This window comes from Urocampus carinirostris, chromosome 3, assembly GCF_059441175.1.
Source record: "Urocampus carinirostris isolate Australia breed hairy pipefish chromosome 3, RoL_Ucar_1.0, whole genome shotgun sequence".
Lineage (NCBI taxonomy): Eukaryota > Metazoa > Chordata > Actinopteri > Syngnathiformes > Syngnathidae > Urocampus > Urocampus carinirostris.
Window position 1 is genome coordinate 8,517,491 of NC_142351.1, and position 24,654 is coordinate 8,542,144.

General features: G+C 42.1%; 2 protein-coding genes across 2 annotated transcripts in view; both read right to left on the reverse strand.

Moving 5' to 3' along the window:
* Positions 1 to 13,767, reverse strand: part of LOC148368580 (major facilitator superfamily domain-containing protein 6-A-like) — a gene marked incomplete at its 3' end in the record, with an annotated part of 22,349 nt that extends 8,582 nt beyond the window's left edge. The window contains exons 1-4 of the mRNA XM_088329710.1: positions 13,569 to 13,767; positions 8,046 to 8,703; positions 4,285 to 5,067; positions 893 to 990 (exon numbers count right to left, since the gene is read on the reverse strand). Of these exons, the coding sequence (XP_088185836.1) occupies positions 893 to 990; positions 4,285 to 5,067; positions 8,046 to 8,701 (1,537 nt within the window). The remainder of the gene's footprint in view (positions 1 to 892; positions 991 to 4,284; positions 5,068 to 8,045; positions 8,704 to 13,568) is intronic.
* A 5,009-nt stretch (positions 13,768 to 18,776) lies between these two features.
* On the reverse strand, positions 18,777 to 24,432 carry LOC148368581 (uncharacterized). The gene is made up of 3 exons (XM_088329752.1): positions 24,378 to 24,432; positions 20,846 to 21,588; positions 18,777 to 19,724 (listed from the first exon to the last, which is right to left on the reverse strand). Exons 1-3 carry the CDS (start codon positions 24,415 to 24,417, stop codon positions 19,371 to 19,373), a joined length of 1,137 nt encoding a protein of 378 aa, XP_088185878.1. The 5' UTR covers positions 24,418 to 24,432; the 3' UTR covers positions 18,777 to 19,370.
* Positions 24,433 to 24,654: the final 222 nt, after the last annotated feature.

Consider the following 24,654-nt stretch of genomic DNA (forward strand, 5'->3'; position numbering starts at 1 on the left):
ACTACTGCACGTAAACTTTACTTTGTGAGTGTGTTGCTAGCGTGTTTTTGAATAAGGGAGCGTGGGACGACGTCTGTAAACAAAGCCTCTTTCCCATACTGGGGAAGACGACTTTGATGCAACAGTTATAAAGAGGAAGATGAGGACGGCGTACCGTGGTTTCTACAAGTATTGTATATTTTTTTTTACAGACACGTTTACTGTGTTGCGAGCGTGTTCCTAGTAGCGTTTTGCTACCCTTCACAGGCACGGTTTGGGATGAAAGTTATAATATTATTATTAAAGCTTTGAAAACTCTCTCAGTGTACCGTCTTTCTTTGTAAATATGTGTAACCATGTATAATATGTATTTGCAACTGTATATTTTTGTAATGTATTTATTTTAGAGATTTATTTTGATATGTATTTCACGGGCGAATCAAAAAGAAGGGGCGAAAACAACGGGGGCTGACGGGAAGTGGAGTAAAGGTGAGACGTGTTTGTGAACGCAGCGGACAATAGTAGATATATATTTTTCCCACCCTTACCTTTGGAAATATACATTTTTTTCCCTTGGATTATTTTCAATGGGACCCGGACTCTGCAGGTCTGCATCAAACCTTAAGTACCGGTATCATTTTCCGTTCATTTTGCCGGCAGTGGATTTTGGACTGTGTACTTTATATTCAGTTACTATCGCGGGACTCAAAGTCGGGTTTGGGCTAATTTTGTGATTGTGTTACATGTTATAATGTGGGCGCATGCGGCTTATGTACAGGTGCGGCTTGTGTAAGTACAAAAGCGGGTATCCTCTTAAAATGTGGTGGGTGCGGCTTATAATCAGGTGCGCTCTATAGTCCGGAATTTACGGCAGTTGGGCAAGCCACATTTTTAAAGCCGATCATTTCCTCACCTTGGAGAACCTCCATGGGCAGCACGGTCCAGGCATTCTTCAGGTAGGAAATGTAAAGGTAACGCGCCGTGTTGCAACCCAGGCCGATGTAGAGCACCCTGAGGGCCCAAACAGGTCGGATTTAGACATCTGGCTGACGTGTCCTACCTGAGAAGAGCGATGGAGAGGCCGCACGCCCTTAGGCCACAAATGCATCGCCGCTTTGTGTTTGCTGAGAACACAAACACACGTTAGCCGGAAAGAACACGTGCAGGGATAGGTCACTGAACGTGGCGCAGGACAAAAGGTGATCTAGACTAGGTTAACGTGCTGTTGAAGTCCAAACATGTATTGAAATTTATGACAAATATTTACCTGACACCCGGGCAGACAACTCTGAAAAGTTGCCAGCCCCATTTTTCACAACTTGAAAGACAATAGGACGACTCATCGTAAAAAAACCCATTAAGGATTGATCATCAGAATATATAACAGAACAACTCTTTAAAATTAAGTTTATTATAAATCTACCGTATTTTCCGCACTATAGGGCGCACCGGGTTATAGGGCGCACCCCCAAAAAATAGTTTTTGGTCCTATATCTTCCATAGATAAGGCGCACCGGATTATAAGGCGCTACAATGGGAACGTGGACAAAACAGTCAGATGGTTCAGTCCAACTGATAACATTCCCAAAGCTTGCAAAGAAGCAAATACGTGTCGTAGACACGTGCGGATGCGGTGTCCGTACGATGTCACTCAAATGCATCGTTCCAAATATCATTCGGAAGGTTAAAGTCTTGGGATTCAAGAAATGCCAACCATTCCTTAGTTTCTATTTTCTTTTTCGCTCGCAACTTTGCTGTGCATATGACAATAAACACTTGGAATTGAGTTGAATTCACTCAACTCATCACAGCAACATCAAGATCGTTCTAAAACAAGATACCGGGAAAATATAAAGCCACATAGCTCACCTAAGTTCTCACGTTCAATAATGATACGCAATCGTGGTCTTCTTACAACCGTGTGTGAAGTAAATCCAGGAGAGTAAAATATGTACAAATACAGACTAATGAAACATGTTTCTTTATGGCGTACTTTAGCAAGCTTGCTAAGCTTGCTACGCCATTGCTAAACTCGGCCGATTGCAGGGTTTGTTTTGGCCATCTAGCCAATCCGAGGCTCCGAATAACTTCAGCCAATAGCGATCGATTTAGCGGATGATTGACACATCTTTTTCGGCCAATTGCAGGGTTTGTTTCGGCCCTCTAGCCTATCCGTGGCTCCGAATAACTTTAGCCAATAGTGATCGATTCAAATGATGATTGACACATTGGTTAGCCAATGAAACGCCGGTAAATAAATCCCAGCATACACCGCGGACTACTTGGCGTTCGGGGGAAAATCTAGTCGGCGGCTGCAAGTTAGTTGCAAGACTGCGAATTAATTTTGTTCCATAAATAAGGCGCACTGTATTATAAGGCGCATTGTCAGCTTTTGAAAAATATTAAGACTTTTTAGGTGCGCCTTATAGTGCGGAAAATACGGTACTTGACATGGCTGTTTTCCATCTGCCATCAGTATGTAGCTGTATTTAATCGTCTTCATTCATGCAATGTTTGCGTTGCGTCGTATGCTACAAGCCACGTGAACTCCTCTTTCCACGATTCTTTCTAATGTACGTTTACGTTTTGTAGCGTCATCAATTTTGTTAGCTTCTTTTGAATCTTCTTCTGGGCCAGAGGTTTTGGCTCGATTCCTAACCGCTTCTCCATTTTTCTTGTGTTCTGTGCGTCTACTTTGGAAAGTGATATGCAAATGCACGACCTCATAACGCTCGGGAGCGTCCGGAAGCACGAAGTTATTCGATGCAGGTTGAAATATGTCCACTTGATGTTGCCAAAGCCAGGTGGCTCTCACAAACGCTGTACTTGTATTTCTCTCTTTCTCTCTCTTCCTCCCTTTTTCTCCCAGTCTCTATCCCTCCCTCTTTCACTGTCTCTGTCTCTTTTTTTCTTTCTTTGTTTCTCTATCTCTTTCTCAGTGTCTTTTTACCTTCTTTTGCTCTACCTTCCTTGTTTTCTTCTCTCTCTCTCTCTCTTTCTCTCTCTCTCTCTTGCTTGCTTTCTCCTTCTCTCTTGCTTCCGTTCTCTCTTTCTCTCCTTCTCTCTTTGGATTTGTTGTTTGTTGTATGGATGTGTTTCTCACATCCTCTCTCTCTCTCTTTCACGTTCTCTGTCTCTGTATCTTACTTTGTTTCGCTTTGTCTCTTTCTCAGTGTCTTTTTACCTTATTTTGCTCTCCCTTCCTTGTTTTCTTTTCTCTCTCTCTCTCTCTTGCTTTCTCCTTCCCTCTTGCTTCCCTTCTCTCTTTCTCTCTTTGGATTTGTTGTTTGTTGTATGGATGTATTTCTCAAATTCTATCTCTCTCTTTCACTTTCTCTGTCTCTTTATATCTTACTTTGTTTCCCTTTGTCTCTTTCTCAGTGTCTTTTTACCTTCTTTTGCTCTACCTTCCTTGTTTTCTTTTCTCTCTCTCTCTCTCTCGCTTTCTCCTTCTCTCTTGCTTCCCTTTTCTCTTTCTTTCTTTCTTTCTCTCTCTCTTTGGATTTGTTGTTTGTTGTATGGATGTGTTTCTCACATTCTCGCTCTCTCTCTTTCACTTTCTCGGTCTCTTTATATCTTTCTTTGTTTCCCTTCGTCTCTTTCTCAGTGTCTTTTTACCTTCTTTTGCTCTACCTTCCTTGTTTTCTTTTCTCTCTCTCTCTTTCTCTCTCTCTCTCTCTCGCTTCCTCCTTCTCTCTTGCTTCTCTTTTCTCTTTCTTTCTCTCTTTGGATTTGTTGTTTGTTGTATGGATGTGTTTCTCACATTCTCGCTCTCTCTCTTTCACTTTCTCGGTCTCTTTATATCTTTCTTTGTTTCCCTTCGTCTCTTTCTCAGTGTCTTTTTACCTTCTTTTGCTCTACCTTCCTTGTTTTCTTTTCTCTCTCTCTCTATCTTGCTTTCTCCTTCTCTCTTGCTTTCCTTCTCTCTCTCCTCTCTTTGGATTGGTTTCTCATATTCTCTCTCTCTCTCTCTCTTTTTCTCTCGCTCTCTCTCTTTTTGTCCCACCCTCTCTCTTTTTCTCTCCCTCTTTCTTATTTCTCTCTCTCTCTCTTTTTCTTTCGCTCTAATCTACTCGTCCGGCCCCCGAGAGAATGTTTGTTCCATCGTGTGGCCCCCGAGTTAAAATGAGTTTGGAAACATATCCTGGCCAGGGACTGCTGGAACAGAATCGATATTGGAATTTTTTTGGAGATAACGATGTTTTTGAAAACCGTCACGCCCCTAAAATGAAGTTATACATATTTAGGAGAAAATACTGGGGTCCCTCGTCTATCATCACACGTTTTTTGGGCGTAAGAACTGACCTGATGTGCCCCACCAGCTCGATGAACTTGTGACTGGTGAAGTAAGCGGCCAGCTCCGAGACGTGACTGAGGACCGAGCAGACCCCGAAGAGGGTGTAGGAGCCGTCCAAATCCTCCAGGTGCCAGTACAAGAAGCTGAAAACGAATCCGTAGCCGAAGCCCATGAACCAGGCCACGAAGAGCACCGAGCTGTAGCGCACGCTGCACAGAAGCTTCATAAGGTCGCCGTAGTGGAACTCCTGATCCGCGGCGGCGTCCTGACCCGAGTCGGACAAAGTCCGAGACCCGTTGGCTTCTTCCGCCGCGTCCTCCTCCCGCCGATACGGCCCGGATTTCTGGAAGTAGAACTGAGTGGCGACGACAAAAGCGCCGCCCATCAGCACGCCGAAAACGATGAAGGCGATCTGGTAGTTGCGGAGGCGGAAGTCGGGCAGGACGCAGCCGAGACCCTCCACCGCCACGCTGACGTGGGTGTGGTCGATCCAGATGCCCACCAGCAGCATGGCCAGACCCCAGCCCAGAGACCCCCACATCCTCTGCAGCCCGTAGCGGTCTCGGGCCTTGCCCAGGTACTGCAAGGTGACCGTGTCCACGATGGTGACGGCCGGGGCGCTGAAAAACTCGCCCACGATGATGAGCAGGAGGATGATGAGGAAGATGTTCTCCACTTGGGCGCTGTCGTAAATGAGGCTGTGCTCCTTGGGACTTTGGGTGGTGGCAGGAGGCCCCACGGTGGTGGTGGTGTTGATGTCAGGGGCGGTGTCATTCAGGCTTCGAAGGCTTCTGCGGGCATAAAAATGGGTTAAAGAAGGGTGTGGTGGAATCATGTTCCAGGATACTGTACAGTAGGGTGGTCCTTATACAGGGTCTTCAAAAGTCTTGGGCAAGTTCCCATATCTCCTTAACTATGAATGGTAGCAAAAGGTATTTACATTTTTTGCAAGGCTTTCTTTTCAGACCCATTAATGGCTTCGCTCAACCAGAAAAGGCCGTTTGGATGCTTGAATTTACAAAAACAGGGTCATGGACAGGCAGCACAACGGGGCAGTGGTTAGCGCGTGTGCGGCACAGTTCTGAGGTCATGAGATCGAACCTGATGTGTGGAGTTTGCATGTTCTCCCCGTGCTTGCGTGGGTTTCTTCCAGGCACTCCGGTTTCTTCCCAAAAACATGCATGTCAGGTTAATTGGCCGGTCCAAATTGTCCCTAGGTGGGAATAAGCGAGCCAATTGTCTGTCCCTGTGTGCCCTGCGATTGGCTGGCAACCAGTTCAGGGTGTCCCCTGCCCACTGCCTGAAGATAGCTGGGACGTGCTCCAGCATCCCCGCGACCCTACTGAGGATAAGCGGTGCAAATAATGGATGAATGGATGGACCATGGACTGTTGTTCAATGTGCATTTTGCAGAACATTTGGAAAGGAGCCACCAAAGAGGAATTCCATGCACACATTCTTATTGGATAGGTGCTTATGCCCAGCTAAAAGAATTTCAGAAGATGTGATTGAACAAATTGTAACTGCTTTCCAGTGGAGTCGATCAGAAGAGGCAGATGGGAACTTGAATGTCCTACAACAGCCGAGAAATCAACAACCGTGGCTGCACAAAACTTGGAGCTTTTGGATTTACTTCATATTTGGGAGGACAACTCTGATTAGGACAGCCGTTACTGCCACAGCCCCAAAAATGGGATAGTCGAAATCCCTCTTTTTCCTTAATCTTCTTCTTAAAACTATAAAGTTGTTCATGTGCTGCCTATGATAGCACAATGACTTTTTAATTGTTACATATGCTCCACCATTAACATCCATGAGTGCTTCCGCAAACACAGAGCACATTACGGGTGACATCACGCGTCCCTTACTGCACATGCAGGACACTTGTGGGGCATTTAGTTGCAAATGTGAAACGATTTCACAAAAACATAGAATTTCACACACAAAAAAAAATAATTGAGAAATAAACTTTGCATTTTGAACAGTTGATCTTATGTCATGGCCACCCAGGTCTTCAGATCTCACACCAAGCAATTTCTTTTTGTGGGGGATTTTTAAAGGATTTGTCTATGTGCCCCTATTCCAAGTGACACTGATGAGCTGTTGAAACCAATGACGATGCAATTGGCAAGAATTTAACTTTGAACTTAATGTGTCGTGCGACCAATGGTGCTCCCATTGAACCTGTTTTGGAACGCCCTGTAAATAGCCAAGTTTGAGATGGATCAGACATATTTAAGAAGTGCCCCGAGGCCAATTTGACTAGGTAATAAAAGCAATTGGAGGATTTTTTTCAACGTGTATTTGAAATTTGGGTTCAAAAGACTCAGATAAGTCAGAAAACATTCAAAGAAAACATGCATGCCACATTTATGTGGTGAACTGTGTTTGAGTATCATGTTATCGCTAATCTCCGTGACAGATGTTATTAGGACCAAACTAAGCATCGGAGTGGAAAGCATGGCGACTGCAAATGCAATGAGGAAAGCGATGGGGGTCTGGCATAACACTTAGCCAATGATAGGAAAGCAGCTGCCCTCTTTAAGGGAAGTGCTGAGTCGGTCATTTCACTTATCAGAATCATTAAAGGAAGACAGTCAAGGAGGTCTTCCTGTTTTGGAACTTCTCTATTTCACACCATATTCAGGCCTTTGCTTGTCGAAATACGGTGGAACCTCGGTTTTCGAACGCCTCTCAGTTCGGACAAATCGGTGTTCGACCAAAAATTTCGAGAAATTCTCGCGACGATGTTCGGTCAAAAAAATCGGAGTTCGAACGCCGGTACGCTAGGGTGCGATGCTGAGCGGCGTACGGGTGTTTTAGCCCCTAATTATGCCTCCGAAGAAGGTCGGTGCAAGCGGGACAGGTGAAAAAAAAACAAGTTGTTCGTCCAACTATTGCCTATAAGAAAGACATAATAGCTAAATATGAAAGAGGTGTACGAATTTCCGATCTTGCTAGTGAATACAGCATGGCTAAATCTACGATCGGTACGATAGTAAAGAATAAGGAGGCTGTGAAATCGAGTGATGCGGCTAAGGAAGTTAGCGCTATAAGCGAGCAACTGCCGCAAGTTTTGGAAAAGGTTGAAAAACTTTGCATGATTTTTCTCTCCCCACCGTCCACCACAAAGGTAAGAAATCCTATTCATAATCCTTTTTTTTATTTTTACACGTTCGTGTTAGCGTAATCTTTCGTACGGAAGATTACGCTAACGCGAACGTACGATTAGCCTGGGTTAGCTTCATGTTTACGTTCATGGTAAACATTCAGGGTGTTGGAACGGATTAAAACGATTTTACATTACTTTTAATGGGAAAACCGATTTTCGGTGATCGAACATATCGGTTTTCGAACAGGGTTCTGGAACGGGTTATGGTCGAGAACCGAGGTTCCACTGTATTCAATTTAGAAATTCCCCTTGTTCATATAGACCACCCTAGCTCGCACGGACTACACTGATTTAAATTCAAACACCGTCTCAAACGCCTGATTCAATCATTGTGAAATATCACGAGTGAGTTGTCTGTCCCCGTGTGCCCTGCGATTGGCTGGCAACCAGTTCAGGGTGTCCCCTGCCCACTGCCCGATGATTGCTGGGATGTGCTCCAGCACCCCCGCGACCCTACTGAGGATAAGCGGTGCAGCTAATGAGATGAGATGAGACTGTAAACTCCCCCATTTTCTCCTGGGATCTACACAAGTCACGCAGGTCACAAATTTTGACTTTAAAACGGCACATTTTTCGAAAACTGAAAGAATTTCATGCCTGATTTTGGAGACCACAAAGCTAGCGAGCCATTCCAGGTCCACCAGACTTCGGCGGGCGCGTTCGCTGGAGTTGCCCCCCGGTGTGAAGTTTCCTGGCGGGGGCGCCGCGGTGGTCGGGGGCTCGGTGGGGTCCTCGACCCCCGCCACCACACACCTCATGTCGGCCGGCTTGACAAAGCCGATGCCGCAGTTGAAGACCAGCCAGCAGAAAACGGAAAAGAGCAGCAGCGCTTTGCCCTTCTTGAAGCGGTCGGCCACCACGCCCCAGAAGGGGGCGCTGCAGAACTCGATGAAGTAGCGGATGCCCACCAGGAGGCCGCTGCGACTGGCCGACATGCCCAGCTGCTTGTAGTAGACGGCCAGCAGGGGGTGCAGCGAGCCGTAGGCGGCGTAGAAGAAGAAGTAGAAGATCTTGGAGACCAGGAGGTGAGTGTTGATGCGGTGACATGTCCTCTGGCAGCAGTTTAACGTCGGGGCGGGAGGAGAGCTCGCTGGAAGCTCTGACGGGGAGTCGACGGAGAGGGGGCCCGGGTGCTCCGGGGGGCCGCTCTGCTGCAGCGACAATTGGTTGAAAGCCCCCTCGGGCACGGAAACGTCCTGAGGGTCCTCCTCCTCGTCCGTCAGGATGGCCACTTTGTCGTCGGCTGCTGGCATAGCTGCGGAAATGGTCAAACGTTTACGAACTTGAAATTAGAACCTCTTGTGGCATGCATTTCCTTTTGTGACGCAATGCACGTCAGTGTACATTATTTGGACGTGAACATAAAGTGCGATAACTCGGTTGTTGTAGGAGCCAAAATGGATGTTTTTGTTTTAGTTTAGCCCATGGGATGGCGCACATTCGTTTACCTTTTGTAAGGTTTTAACATTTACTAAACTAAAATCTGACTCTGAAGACACTTCACGTGTCATGTGTAATTCCTTACAGTTGGAGCATGTGCAGAAGTTGGAGAAATTCAATTAGTCGAACGACGAGTGTAGTCCACATATCAATTTATTTAGCCGAATAAAAGAGCTGAACAAATCGGTTCTTTCGTCCTTGCCAATTACGATCGTGTGGAGAAAGAGAGCGACGAGGTTCTTGGGTCTCCACATCTTATCATCCATGCCGATGAAATGTTCACGCCCCATGACCAAGCCTCTGGCTGATTGGTCCGCGCCGTGTCGATGCAAATTTCCCAACCATGATTTGAAGAATAGGAGGAGGGGTGATAGGACAGTGCCAGGCACATACTCCCAACACCCCAGGCGAGGTGATAAGTCATTGTTATCTGCACAGACTGAAACCAAAGACACATTCCAAAACAGAGGCGGTTTACGACACCCTTCTCTCAGAGTTTGCCCTCAAACACTGAAGTCAGATTTTAGAACAAGTATATTTGACTTTACGTAACATAAACAGTGTATAAAATAGTATATAACTTCATTGTGTATAAAAGTAGGAACATTTGTGTTGTTAGACAGGTATCTGCACAAGGTTTTAACCGCTAGGCTATGGGAAGCTTTGCAAATCTAGACTACATGTTGTTATCCCATTTTGCCTGTGTTTCTTTAGTCATCATGAAGTCATTATAATACAGGTGTTTGTTTTAGTTTAGTTTCCTAGACCATTTGTCATTCCAGATTACCTTAAGACAACAATAATTATCCCCAGTCATTTGAGGTAACATCGAGCGCGTCCGCCTAGCTCCACCCGGCCTATTATATCCTACTAGTTCTGTATTGAGCATAACTCAACAGTCAACAGTCGTTTACGAATGTTTTTTTGACTTCCAACAACTCAAAATATTTGGTGGTATCGTACCTATCCGGTCTGACCTCAACCTGGCCTGCGAAATTTGAGCTCCCAAGTGTTGACTTTCCAATGGTAAATGGTCTGCATTTCTATAGCACTTTTCAAGTCAATGAAGACCTCCCAAAGCGCTTTACAATGTGCTTCACACTTACCCATTTACACACACACACTCACACACCAATAGGGAGTCAGCCGTGCAAGGCGCCTACCTGCTTATTGGGGGCATTAGGGATTCAGTGTCTTGCCCAAGGACACTTCGACATATAACACGGAGGAGCCGGGATTCGAACCTGCGACCAATGTTCCCTCTAAGCTGCGCGCGTGCGCAATCTCAGCGCACAATAAAATCTAACCAGCGCACAAAAAACAGGGCTCGAAATTGCTTATTAAGAAGCGAATTAAGTCAAAGTTACAGTGCATGAAGGTCAAAATACACGGGTTCCCCCGACGTTGTGCCCTAAATGCGTTATTTTGAAGTCGAGACGAAGTAGAACGAAGTTGAGTAAAGTTAGTAGAGTTTGTCGAGAACCGGCTTCTTTGGCTCGGCTCACTCAAAGGAACCGGCTCTTTCGGGTCCTAAACGGCTCTTCAGGTTCTTGTTGCTTCTTTCATCCCTACACGACCAAATATTACGTGAAATCGGGCACAAAATGACTTAAAGGAAAGGGGAAATAGAACAAAAAAGAAAAAAAATGAAAAGCTGAGAAAAAAGAAGGAAAATTTCAGAAAAAAAGCCAGAAAAAAAGAAAAGAAAGAAATGTGGGAAAAAAGTAAATAGAGAACAAAAAGAAAAAGGTAAGAGCCCGGAAAAAATAAACACAATAAGATTTTTTTAAGGGAATTGAAAAAAAAACTGGGAAAAAAGAAGTTTGTGTTGCATTAAAATAATTTCCAATTATACCAAGTCAATCTTGTTGCCAACATTGTACTTCCACTAAATGTATGTGATTAAATACAGTTCTGTATCTTGCCACCGACTAAATAAGCCCCCCAAAATGTTAGTATTTTGCGTCAAAGGATACCAGGAAAAAAAAATGAAAATCTTGTGAAAGAATTGTTGTAAAAAAAAAAATGACGTTTGTAGGCCGTACAACCTTTGCAATAATACATGAGTCAATTCATTCAAAAGTGAAATGTTTTTTTGCATTGCCGGAAACTCAGCAAAATGTAACTTGATGTCAAGTTTTGGACATGTTTGATAATGATTTAGTTGCCACACTTGGGATTGCCGTCGCTCACTGTTGTTTAAAGCGTTGCTCACAGACTTTGTCTGAACGCTCAGACCCGTAAGGAAGATTAGGGGGAACATTGCCTGCGACCTCTTGATCCCAAGACGAAAATACACGATATGTACCTGCATGCCTCAAGGGTTAAACGGGTTGAATGTAACTGATGGCATGTTTTAGGTCACTTTTCATCCTAAACAGAAACTAACGCATCTGTATTGGTAGAGAATTGCACCACACTCCTAGTTAGGTACTGTAAATTCCGGACTACAAGCCACTATTATTTTGCTTCATTTCAAACCAATGGTCCTCAACCTACGGCCCAAGGGCCAGGTACGGCCCACCTTCACATTTACCCCGCTGAACAATGGAGCATTTGAGGCAACATTTTTTTTTTTTGCCTGAAAAAAAAACAAAAACAATATCTGGGTGCGTGTTTTTGGTTAACAGGATTCAAACAGAGGTTGCGGCAGTGAGAGCGCCAAACTTTTACAACAGGTCTCACATATGGACAGGGTTGGGTAGGGTTACTTTAACTTGATTACCTTTAATTACTTTGGAATTACTCCAATACCAAATATGCTAATAAAAGACAAAAGAAACTAAATATGAATAAAATGATGACTCACAACACGTGGTAAGCTTTCTCTCCTGGCTTTGATCTCTGGCAAAACTAACAGAAACAAAATGAAAATAAATCCAAACGGCTTGCCAACATCATTTTTGCCGTTCCATGTGTTCCGTTACTCCCCAAGCCTGCACAAAATTGAGTCATTTGATTCATATTTAGTTTCTTTTGTCTTTTATTAGCATATTTGGTATTGGAGTCATCCAAAAGTCATTGAAAGTAATCCAGTTAAAGTAACCCTACCCAACCCTGCATATGGATTACATATGAAAAGGCTTTGGGTTTTATCTCATTATCACATTATCTTTTGTTCAATTACAATGCTTAGAATTTGAATTGTCACTTTTACATGTTAAAAACAACAAAGTTAACATTTGTCTCTAGTATCATGACTAAAAACAACTTGAAAATGACATGAAATCCACTGCCTTTTCTTAGGTAGCCTATACTACAGTGATTAGAATTCGGTGCTCTCACCGCCGCAACCCGGGCACGAATCCCATTGCATCCGACCGCAAAGTTTGAGCTGAGAAAAAGTCAACCAAGGTTTGATACCGATCTCAAATAAAAATTGAGGTGTGAGCGTTATACACGAGTCTGGACTATTTATGGAAATCTCGGTTGAAAATTCAATAAAGAAGTTATCTCGGAAACCAAAAGTGAAAAAGACAAAAGCAAAAATATGACAATGGCAAAAAATGAGGGATATTCCTGAGCCTACTTCGAGATTATCTGAATTTCAGCAGACGACCGGACGTATTTATCCCCAGTGGAGACGACATAACACCGAGTCGGCTGGATAAGCCCACAGTGACTGAAAAGAGACGATAGCTGGAGTTGGTCAGAGCTGGTGTGAGTCGCTAAGATTAGCACAGGGGTCAGAAATGTATACACAGTTGGGTAGGGTTACTTTAACTGATTACTTTCATTGACTTTTGGATTACTCCAATACCAAATATGCTAATAAAAGACAAAAGAAACTAAATATGAATCAAATGACTAAATTTTGTGCAGGCTTAGGGAGTAACAGTGTGTTAGTTTTGCCGGAGATCAAAGAGATCAAAGCCAGGAGAGAAAGCTTACCACGTGTTGTGAGTCATCATTTGATTCATATTTAGTTTCTTTTGACTTTTATTAGCATATTTGCTATTGGAGTAATCCAAAAGTCATTGAAAGTAATCCGGCTAAAGTAACCCTTCCCAACCCTGAATATATATTAGTAAATTGACTGATAAATTGTTATTTACAATATGAAAACATAAATAATATCGTGTGAGCTTTGTCAAATTTAAATGGGACGTTTTTTTTATTTTTTTTTAAATACTAACAAGAGTGAATATCATGTAAACCGTTTGGGAGACACATTAACACAGATTTAAAAATTTATTTGTGAAAATGTAATGATGAAATTGTAATTCTTACATTTGTTTATCTATGTATAATACGTAAACGTAAAATATCATCACGTGACCTTCGTCCGATAGATATTTAAAAGTATTATTTTAAAAACCCTTCTAACACAAGTACCCGCCATTTAAAACAGTTTGTAAAAGATAAAACTGAGATTTATTCAAATATAATTCGAAATGAACCGATATATTTACATTTGCGATTTGTAAACATGTAATTATATTGTGCCAATTTTCTGTCGGGTAAACTATTAAAGGGAATGTTTTTTATTACCCCACAAAACTTCTAACAAGAGTGGACGTCATATATTACCGTTTAAAAAATACATTAAGAGCAATTTTAGAATATTTAAATTTTCGATAATGTATTATTAAATAGTAATTTACGATATGTGAAAGTAAAGTATTATTTCTGTCGGTTAAAATAATTAAAGGGGAAGGAAAAATGATGTCAAACACTTACCTGCTTATGTCAGCGATCCCATCAAAGTATTTCCTCGCACTTTGTTTTCGTTCTCCGTTCGGACATTTCACCAGCCGAATTCTTTCAAATCTGATCGTTTATCGCTCGAAATTATGAACGTAAGCCGAGTTTCTGTTGGTGGTTTGTCTTATTCCGGTTAGCTCGTCGAACCGGAGTTCCCACCTGTCCTGCGCAGACATCGAAATGGACGGTGCCGAAAATGATAGCATACACTTCCGTAATAAGCTTTCAAAACAAAAGTAAAAAAATACTTGATATTGCTGGTAGTGTGACTTTAATTGAAATAATCAAGAATAGCTTCAATTTACCTTACAAGATAAATTTATAATCATACAATTTTATACATCAGTCAGTTGTATTAAATAGCAACAGATTTTAAAATCTATTTTATTTTTCTACATCCGGTATTTGCACGGGTCAAATCCGTCAAGCTTACTTGGCCCGGGTCAACAAAAGGGCTCCTCCCATAATGATGAATAAATGAACAATACCCGCCTCGCCCGCTCACACAATTATATAAAAAAAATTGGCTCAAAGTCCTCTGATTTCTTTTATTTTATTCATTAAGGTTGTAAAATTCAAATAATCAACAACAAAGCCGACTCAACAACACATCTTTATGACAACGCGTTCGTTAAAATGTTCCAAAACTGAACAATGAAAACTGCATTCAATCGTGTTACCTGTAGGGGGCAGTATAGCTGGGACTACAGCGGTGTTTATTGTTTACCCAGTTGGAATGACGTCACCCCGAAACCATTTTGGACGTCATATTTTTAAACCGCATACCACACTGCAAAAAAAATGTAAATCATTTTCATTTGAGTGACAGAAAATGCTTACAAGTCCGTGTGGATAATTACTGTAATCAAACGAGAAAAAACATGACATTAAAAGTGTCTAAAATGTATAAAGTCTCAAAGAAAGGGAGAATATGTTTGGTGCAGCAGCACGAAAACCATTTCCGGTGACATACGTTTGTTTTGAGCCTTTAACGTATTCTGTATTAACAAAGTCAAAATAATTTTAGTGTTAAAGGACAATGTGTATCTTTTTCAGCACTAAATGTAGTGCAACCAAAAACGAGTGCTACAAAGCACACAAATGACAAACTACAGAGACTCAAAGAGACCAAAAAGTCAATTTTTTTAATGTCCATCCTTTTTGAGTTTTGGGAGTACATGTAGAAGCAAGATGGCCGACAATGATGTAAGTTCCCACTGGGGTAGTAGGGGCACCATTTCCTGTGGTGTCATTTGTGCAAGTACAGCCAGGTGGCGCCATCCCTTGAACCGTCGACTTTTCACGTGTTATTATTATCAAATGCAAATTCATCGACCGAGGAATATTTTAAAAAATGCATGTTTATCTAATCTCATCTATCTTAATTTATTTATAAATCCAGATTTGTGTGTGTTCGTATGTGGCTTATAGTCTCCAAGACGGCTCAATTGATTTTTGTGAAAATCATCACAGTTGTACTTTCGGTTTCTGGGAGTGTTTTTAGCTAGGTTTTGTCCAGGCTCCCCCAATAATAACCATAACTTATTAACTTATTAATAAATCCAGATTTGTGTGTGTTCGTATGTGGCTTATAGTCTCCAAAACGGCTCAATCGATTTTTGTGAAAATCGACATAGTTATACTTTAGGCCTCTGGGAGTGTTTTTAGCTAGGTTGTGTCCAGGCTCCTCCAATAATAACCATTACTTATTTATAAATCCAGATTTGTGTGTGTTCGTATGTGGCTTATAGTCTCCAAAACGGCTGAATCGATTTTTGTGAAAATCGTCACAGTTATAGTTTAGGCCTCTGGGGGTGTTTTTAGCTAGGTTGTGTCCAGGCTCCCCCAATAATAACCATAACTTATTTATAAATCCAGATTTGTGTGTGTTCGTATGTGGCTTATAGTCTCCAAAACGGCTCAATCAATTTTTGTGAAAATCTACACAGTTGTACTCTAGGCCTCTGGGAGTGTTTTTAGCTAGGTTGTGTCCAGGCTCCCCCAATAAACACCATCAAAGTTGATAAACATATGCCTTCGTTGTGGCAAGTCATGTTTATTTGTGACGCCCTTAATCACAAAGAGTCTCAAAGGGCTTGTACATAAGTTATTCAACTTTACGATAATCTATGTGTGTTATATGCAGCGTTGGGTAGGGTTACTTTAACTGGATTACTTTCAATGACTTTTGGATTACTCCAATACCAAATATGCTAATAAAAGACAAAATAAACTAAATATGAATCAAATGACTCAATTTTGTGCAGGCTTGGGGAAAAAATGATGTTGGCAAGCTGTTTGGATTTATTTTCATTTTGTTTCTGTTGCATTTTATGTTCGTTTTGCCGGAGATCAAAGAGATCAAAGCCAGGAGAGAAAGCTTACCACGTGTTGTGAGTCATCATTTTATTCATGTTTAGTTTCCTTTGTCTTTTATTAGCATATTTGGTATTGGAGTAATCCAAAAGTCATTGAAAGTAATCCAGTTCAAGTAACCCTACCCAACCCAGTACTGTCTATGCTACTTGATTCATCCTGAAGGCAACACAACCAGGAAGTAGATGTGTTTTTATATACTTTAATACAACTCAAGTAAATAAAATTAAAGCACTTCATTCAATCAACATCAAATTTACAATATCCAAAATACTCACACCCAAAAATAAATAAGTAAAATAAATAAACCTGACCGTTTGGAATAAAAAAAAAAAACTGCACAAAAAGTAAACAACCCGGAAGTAAACGTGTCCTAGCAGCAGCCCCACGTTGACACCCACACTATGCTACAGGTGGTTTCTTTTTTAATAATAATTATTACCGTATTTTCCGCACTATAAGGCGCACCTAAAAGTCTTAATTTTTTTCAAAAGCTGACCATGCGCCTTGCGGCGCCCTCTGTTGGCTGCAGCTGCATCGGCTCGCTACAACGGGTCAGGTGCAATCGACATTTCGTTCTGTGTACATTGTTACACAGAATGACAATAAAAGGAAATTATTATTATTATTATTATTATTATTATAATACAGTGCGCCTTATATATGGATCAATATTAAGTCGCAAAGTCTTGCAACTAAGGCAAGCAGCCGCCGACTAGAATTTCCCCCGAACGCCAAGTAGTCCGCGGTGTATGCTGGGATTTATTTACCGGCGTTTCATTGGCTAACCAATGTGTCAATCATCATTTGAATCGATCACTATTGGCTTAAGTTATTCGGAGGTCAAGGGGCTGATTCTTTTTATCATTTACAGGCTGGCGTAGGCTGAAGCGGTAAAACAAAGCCTGTAATTGGCCGAAAAAGATGAATGCGTCTAGCACGTGGTTGACGGCATACAGAAAGCATTTTTTACGATTCTGTCTTTGTAAATATTTTATTCTCCTGGATTTACTAAACTCACGGATATAAGAGGACCATGGCTGCACATTATTATTGAACACAACAACTTCGGTGAGCTACTCCGGCTATTTATTTTCCCTGTATCTTGTTTCAGACTGAACTCGATGTTTCTGTGATAAGCGGTGCAGATAATGGATGGAATGGAGTGTCTATTTTTAAATTCAACTCAATTCCAAGTGTTTATTGTCATATGCACAGTAAAGTTGCGAGCGAAAAAGAAAATAGAAACTAAGGAATGGTTGTTATTTCTTGAATCCCAAGACTTGAACCTTCCGAATGATGGAACGATGCATTTGAGTGACATCGTACAGACACCGCATCCGCACGTGTCTACGACACGTATTTGCTTCTTTGCAAGCTTTGGGAATGTTAAGGGGGTAATAAGTTGGACTGAACCATCTGACTGTTTTCTCGAAGTTCCCATTGTAGCGCCTTATAATCCGGTGCGTCTTATGTATGTCAAATATAGGACCAAAAACAATTTTTTCGGGGTGCGCCCTATAACCCGGTGCGCCTTATAGTGCGGAAATATGGTATATGTTTGCTTGAAATATTGTGCTTACAAAATAGGATGATTCTCACGGCAAAAGTTTTCCACCGCACCCTGGCAAGAACTAACGGTATGAATCAGTTACAGATTTGACCGCAGGCCAAGGTTCTTTCCTGAAGATAGCGTGAAGAGAGTTACTCAGTCACATTTCAAATAACAAATATTTGTGCGAGAAGTGGTTTCAACTGGAACATTTAACCTTCAAACGCTTCCGTTTAGCCATTGAAACCACGTTGTAACGAGGGCGTTCCTTTTCTAAATAAAAGGCAAGCAGAGGGAAGACTGCTTCGGAGTGAGTTGAAGGATTGTAACGGTTGTGGTTTTCCGTTCACTTCCCTTGAAAGCAATGTTCCCTGTAATTTTCCACGGGTCTGAATGTTGACACAAAGTCGGTGAGCAACCTTTGAAACAACAGTGAGCAACGGCAATCCCAAGTGTGGCAACTTAATCATTATCAAACATGTCCAAAACTTGACATCAAGTTACATTTTGCTGAGTTTTCGGCAATGCAAAAATAATTTTTCTCTTTTGAATGAATTGACTAAAACGTCGTTTGTTCTTACAATTTTTTCACAAGATATCCATTTCTTTTTATTTCCTGATATATTTTGTCGCATAAAACTAACATTTTTGGGGGCTTATTGAGTCGGTTGTAAGACACAGAACTGTACTTAATCCCATTTTTGAGTGGAAGTACAATGTTGGCAACAAGATTCACTTGATATCATAGGAAATGATTTGAATGCAACACAAACTTTTTACTCTTTTTTCTGTGTTTTTTTTCTACTTTTTAAAAATTCCTTTAAAAAAAATCTCATTGTGTTTATTTTTTCCGAGCTGTTACTTTTTTCTTTTTGTTCTCTATTTACTTTTTTCCTACATTTCTTTCTTTTCTTTTCTGGCTTTTTTTCTAAATTTTTCCTTCTTTTTTCTCTTCCTTTTGTTTCTTTTTTTTCTCAGCTTTTCACTACTTTTTCATGTTGGTATTTTTTTCTTTTTTGTTCTATTCCCCCCTTCCTTTAAGTCATTTTGTGCATAATTTTACATCATATTTGGTCATGTTGGGATTAAAGAAGCAAAAACAACCCGAAGAGCCGTTTAGGACCCGAAGGAGCCGGTTCCTTTTAGTGAGCCGAGCCGAAGAAGCCGGTTCTCGAAAAACTCAACTGACTACTCAACTTGGTTCTACTTCGACTCGACTTCAAAATATGGCATTTAGGACACAACGTCAGGGGAACCCGTATATTTTTACCTTCATGCACTGTAACTTTGACTTAATTCGCTTCTTAATGAGTCATTTTGAGCCCTCATTTTTGTGCGCTGGCTAGATTTTCTTGTGCGCTGAGAATGAGCGAGCACTGCGCTTAGAGGGAACACTGCTTGCAAGTAAAACCAAACACAATTCTCGGTGTCTTTTTGCATGCAGGTTTTTGTTACAAGTGTTGGGTTCAACCGGACAATTCTACTTGAGCGAGGTTGTTGGGGCCGTGATTTGTTGAAAAAGCGGCAAGGAGTGCCAAAGAGCAGTATGACCGCATGAAAATCCAGAACAGCTTGTACACAAAAGCAGATGTTTATCGATTTTGTTGGTATTTATTGACACGAAACCTAGCTAAAGACACTCCCAGAAACCCAAAGTACTAGTGTGTACATTTTCACGAAAATCGGTTCAAAGATTTCAGAGCCTATGAGCCACATACGAACACATCCACACACACTCAACACACACGTAGGCAGATCAAGATTCATTTAATCGTCTAGACTCGATAGATGACGGTTTTTACCACTAGGAGGCGCTAAATAAGAACCTAAAATGAGCAAAAACCTCTGGATCAGTGGTCGGACTCGTCGGAGAGTTCCCCCTGCTGCGTCCAGTGCTTCTTCTTCTTCTTCCTCTTCCTTTTCCTCTCACCCATCAACATTGCGGCCATGACGGTGACCACCACGGTGCCGGTGATGACCAGGACGGTGACCGTCTCGGCCACGCAGAGTTGGGCGTCCACCAGGGCCAAGCGAAACCCCCTCAACATTTGGGGCTCTCGGCACGTCAGATTCTGGTAGTCGTCCAGGAAGATCCTCTGGACGTTCCTCAACTTGCGGAAAACTCTCTGCAGGTCGCAGTCGCAGTTCCAGGGGTTGCCCACTAGGAGGACGTGGGTGCTGTAGGTCTGGATGCTCAGGAAGCTCTACGATCAAACAGGAAGTGATGCAATAGAATCCCCTCCTTTCGCCATACAGGCACACGCAAATAAAGAATTAGCATATAAAAACCCTCATGGCAAGGCACAGACTAACCATGTGAGGAAAATTACCTGAGGGAGTCTCATCAAGACTGATAAATCTGTCAGCAGATGGAAAACCTCACTCTACCAGTGCAAAACTGATGTTGGATTTATTTTCATTTTGTTTCTGTCGCATTTTATACTCGTTTTGCCGGAGATCAAAGAGATCAAAGCCAGGAGAGAAAGCTTACCACGTGTTGTGAGTCATCATTTGATTCATATTTAGTTTGTCTTTTATTAGCATATTTGGTATTGGAGTAATCCAAAAGTCATTGAAAGTAATCCAGTTAAAGTAACCCTACCCAACCCTGGATATTATACATATATATATATATACTTAAGTAATGATTTGGATGACTACTTTTTACTTCTATTAGAGTCATATTATTCTGAAGTAACAGTACTTTTACTTGAGTATTTCTGGGCTACCCTATCCACCTCTACTTATATATGAAAAATATATCACAATAGACTCCGCACCACGGCGGCGGAGTGGTTTTGGGAACCTCCTGTGTGGGTCCAAATCTAGCTACCAGACTTCCTGTGTGGAGTTTGTATGTTCTCCCCGTGCTTGCGTGGGTTTCCTCCGGGCACTCCGGTTTCCTCCCACATTCCAAAGACATACATTTCAGGTGGATTGGCCGGTCCAAATTGTCCCTAGGTGTGAATGAGCGAGCGAGTTGTCTGTCCCCGTGTGCCCTGCCATTGGCTGGCAACCAGTTCAGGGTGTCCCCTGCCCACTGCCCGATGATTGCTGGGATGGGCTCCAGCACCCCCGCGACCCTACTGAGGATAAGCGGTGCAGCTAATGAGATGAGATGAGATATACTTAAGTAATGATTTGGATGACTACTTTTTACTTCTACTTGAGTCATACTATTCTGAAGTCACAGTACTTTTACTTGAGTATTTCTGAGCTACTTATATATGAAAAATACATCACAAAAGACTATTTTTTTGGGGGTGAGGGTGCGCCTTTTAATCCAGTGCGCCTTATAGTGAGGAAAATACGGTCGTACAAGCACCTTAAAATAGACTGAGCTCATGCGGTTGTGGGCCAGGTCCAGGAGGGTGACGCTGGTGAGCGGTTTGAAGACGCCCGACTGCGTATCGTTGATGAAATTTCCGGCTAAGTTGAGGAGCTCCAGCGATCGCAGCATGGTGAAGACGCCGCTCCTCAAAGACGTCAGCCGATTGGCGTCCAGGTGTAACTGTCTTAGACCGCTCATGGAGGAGAAAGATCTCACCTGGATGCTGCCGATCAGGTTTCCACTCAGGTTGAGCTTCTGCAGGCTGTCCAGGTGTAGGAAGCTGCGGCTGTCCAGGTGGCTCAGCGCGTTGCGGGCTAGCTGCAGTTCCCGCAAGGAAGCCAGCCCCGCCCAGGACCCCCCGTCCAAGACGGAGATCCTGTTCCAGCTCAGGTCCAGCTTCTGCAGGAACTCCAGATGCGAGAAAGCGCCGTCTTGCACCCAGCTGATGTTGTTGTGCGGCAGCAGCAAAACGCGGAGTTTCCGGTTCCTGCTCAGCGAGCGTTCGGGCAGGACGGAGATGCTATTGTGGGACAGGTCCAGGAGCTCGGTGCCGGCCGGGATCCTGGTCGGGAGCTCGGCGAAGAGAGCTCGCGAGCAAGCCGCCGTCCTGACGTCGCCGATGCATTGGCAACCCGGCTGGCACCAGTTGCCGTGGGAACGGGAACGGACCGAAGACGAGGCCAGGAGGACCACCAGGAGCTCCGCCAGGAACTCCTTCATGGCTCCGCATCTGCACGCTAGCAAAAACAGGGCAATATTTATGCTCGTATCAGATCGTTTTCAAGTTAAGGCGAAAAAGTACCATGCCGTAAAGCACAGGTGTCAAACAGGCGGCCCGCGGGCTAGATCAGGCCCGCTAAGGGATTTGAATTCGGCCCGCGAGATAACACTCAGAGAAGCACAAGAGAAAAACAAGTTGCAGGTTGAAATAGGTCAACTTGATGTTGCCAAACCAAGGTGCCTCGAACAAAGACACTGTACTTGTATTTATTTATCTCTCTCTGTCCCTCTCTCTATCTCTCTCTCTCTTCCACACCTTTTCTCCCACTCTCTTTCTCTTTCACTCTCTGTGTCTCTCTTTTTCTCTTCCTTTGTTGCTCTTTGTCTCTTTCTCTCTCTGTGTCTTTTTAACTTCTTTTGCTCTAACTTCATTTTTTCCTTTTCTCTCTTTTCTCTTTCCACCCTTCTCGCTTTCTTTTCTCTTTTCTCTCCTTCTGTCTTTCTATTTTTCTTTGGATATCTTTCTTCCTCTTCCTTTCTTTTCCCCCTCTCTCACAACTTTTTATCTTTTTTGTTTCTCACGCTCTCTCCCTCTTTCACTTTCTTTGTCCTGCCCTCTCTCCTTTTCCCTCCCTCTTTCTCTTATTTCTTTATCTCTCTTTTTCTTTCTCTTAAATCTACTAGTCCGGCCCCCGACAGAATGTTTGTTCTATCGTGTGGCCCCCGAATTAAAATGAGTTTCACACCCCTGCCATGAAGCATGTTATTATTAATAATATTCATGTTCAGAGTTAGTTCTGTCAGATTCTGGTGTGGCCAAAGAAACGGGTCTCATAAATGTAGACACAAATAAAGCTTTAGAAAAATGATTTATCTCTAGAAAATGAATCAGTATTGCATAGAGGACAAAAACAGAACAAGGAAGTTCATCAGAATGTTTAGAATTCAAAGACATTCAAGCTCCTCTATCTCAAAACAAAACTAGATCTAAATGAACAAAACATGAAAGGAGAAGATGATACACGAATGTGCGGATACAAAGTCTTAACGGAACAAAACAAGAAAAATATAACATGTTGTAATAAAAACTAGTTTTAATTAAAAAAAAATAACACAGAACAGAACAACTCCAAATGTTCCATCCCCAACCAGCTCCAGCAGAACAAAACATGAAAGGATGATGACATTTTGACACATATACAGAACAACATGAGTTACATGATCAGACCAAGGCATATCATGCAGGAACACAAGCAGTAAAGAAACAAAAACCTGGAAACAGATGACACAAAATATGTAAGTAAGTACACTAACTAGTTGTAACCAAACAAAACCTTAAAAGAAAGTCAACACAGAATATGTTGGAACAGCAAATAGCTTGCTTTAACAGAACAAAACTATGAAAAATGACAAAGCAGAGTATGTTGGAACATTGACTTAAACCGGGGAAAAACATTAAAGAAAGACAACATATGATATGTTGCAAAACTACCTAACTCCAACTTAACAAAACTATGAAAGGAAGACAACACAGGACAGTTGGAACATTAACTAACCTAACCAAACATGACAGTAAGACAACACAGGATATGTCGAAACACAGACAAGCTGTAGATAGACAGAAAATTTAAGGAAAGACAACGCATTATGTTGAAACACTAACTAACTGAACCAAACATGAAAATAAGACACCACAGGACAGTTGAAACACTAACTGAACCAAACATGACAACAACACAAGCTATGTAAAAAACACAGAAAAATTATAAGTGGACATGAAAGAAAAACAACAATGTTATGTTGAACCAAAAACTATGTAAACAAAACATGAAAAGAAGACAACACAGAACATCTGACACAATAACTTACTGAACAAAACATAAAAGAAATACAACACAGGACAGTTGAATCACTAACTAACTGAACCAAACATAACAGTAAGACAACACAGGATATGTATAAAAACAGACAAGCTGTAAGTAAACCCAAACAAATAAAAGGAAGACAATGTATGATGTGTTGGAACACGAACAAACTGACTGAACAAAACATGAAAGGTGCAACACAGGATATGTAGGAACACTAACCAGCTGTAGATAGACAGAAAATTTAAGGACAGACAACGCATTATGTTGAAACACTAACTAACTGAACCAAACATGAAAGTAAGACACCACAGGACAGTTGAAACACTAACTGAACAAAACTATAAATGGACATGAAATGAAAGAAAACAACAATGTTATGTTGAAACACTAACTATGTAAACAAAACATGAAAAGAAGACAACACAAAATAGCTGACGCAATAACTTACTGAACAAAACATAAAAGAAGGCAACACAGGACCGTTGAATCACTAACTAACTGGACCAAACATGACAGTAAGACAAGACAGGATATGTATAAAAACAGACAAGCTGTAAGTAAACCCAAACAAATGAAAGAAAGACAATGAATGATATTTTGGAAAACAAACTAACTGAACAAAACATGGAAGGTGCAACGCAGGATATGTAGGAACACTAACCAGCTGTAACCGATACATTGGACCACTAACTAACTTCAACTGGACAAAAACCATGAAAGAGACGACACATGGGATGCTGGAACCCTTACTAGCTCTAACAGAACAAAAAGAGAAAGTAAGACGATAAAGGACAAGCTGTGAGTGCCGTTATACCCTCCCACGAAGTCGTAGGGACATCATATCTTTAATACAGTAAAGAGTAAAATACCACCGAAACACTCAACGTGACAGTACAGAACACGAAAGAAGGACACAGAGTACAGAACATGAAACTTACAAGAAGCTTTCTGTCTTCTGCCAAGCTTTATTCCCCACATGCGGCAGGCAGCAGGTGGAAACTGAGAGCGGAGGGTGGAAAAAGACCGCTCGCTCATAGAGAGAGTAAAGCTTGTCAATTATTGAGCAGGCTGAGTCGGGGGCCGGAGGGGGAAGGGGCCAATGGAGCGCTAAGTGCGCCACGGGGCCGGGCGCACTTCCCATTGATTGAAAGTTGCGCTTAATCTCCAACCATGCTTCGGTAAATACATCAGCAAATCTCCTCGCTAGCACTCGTT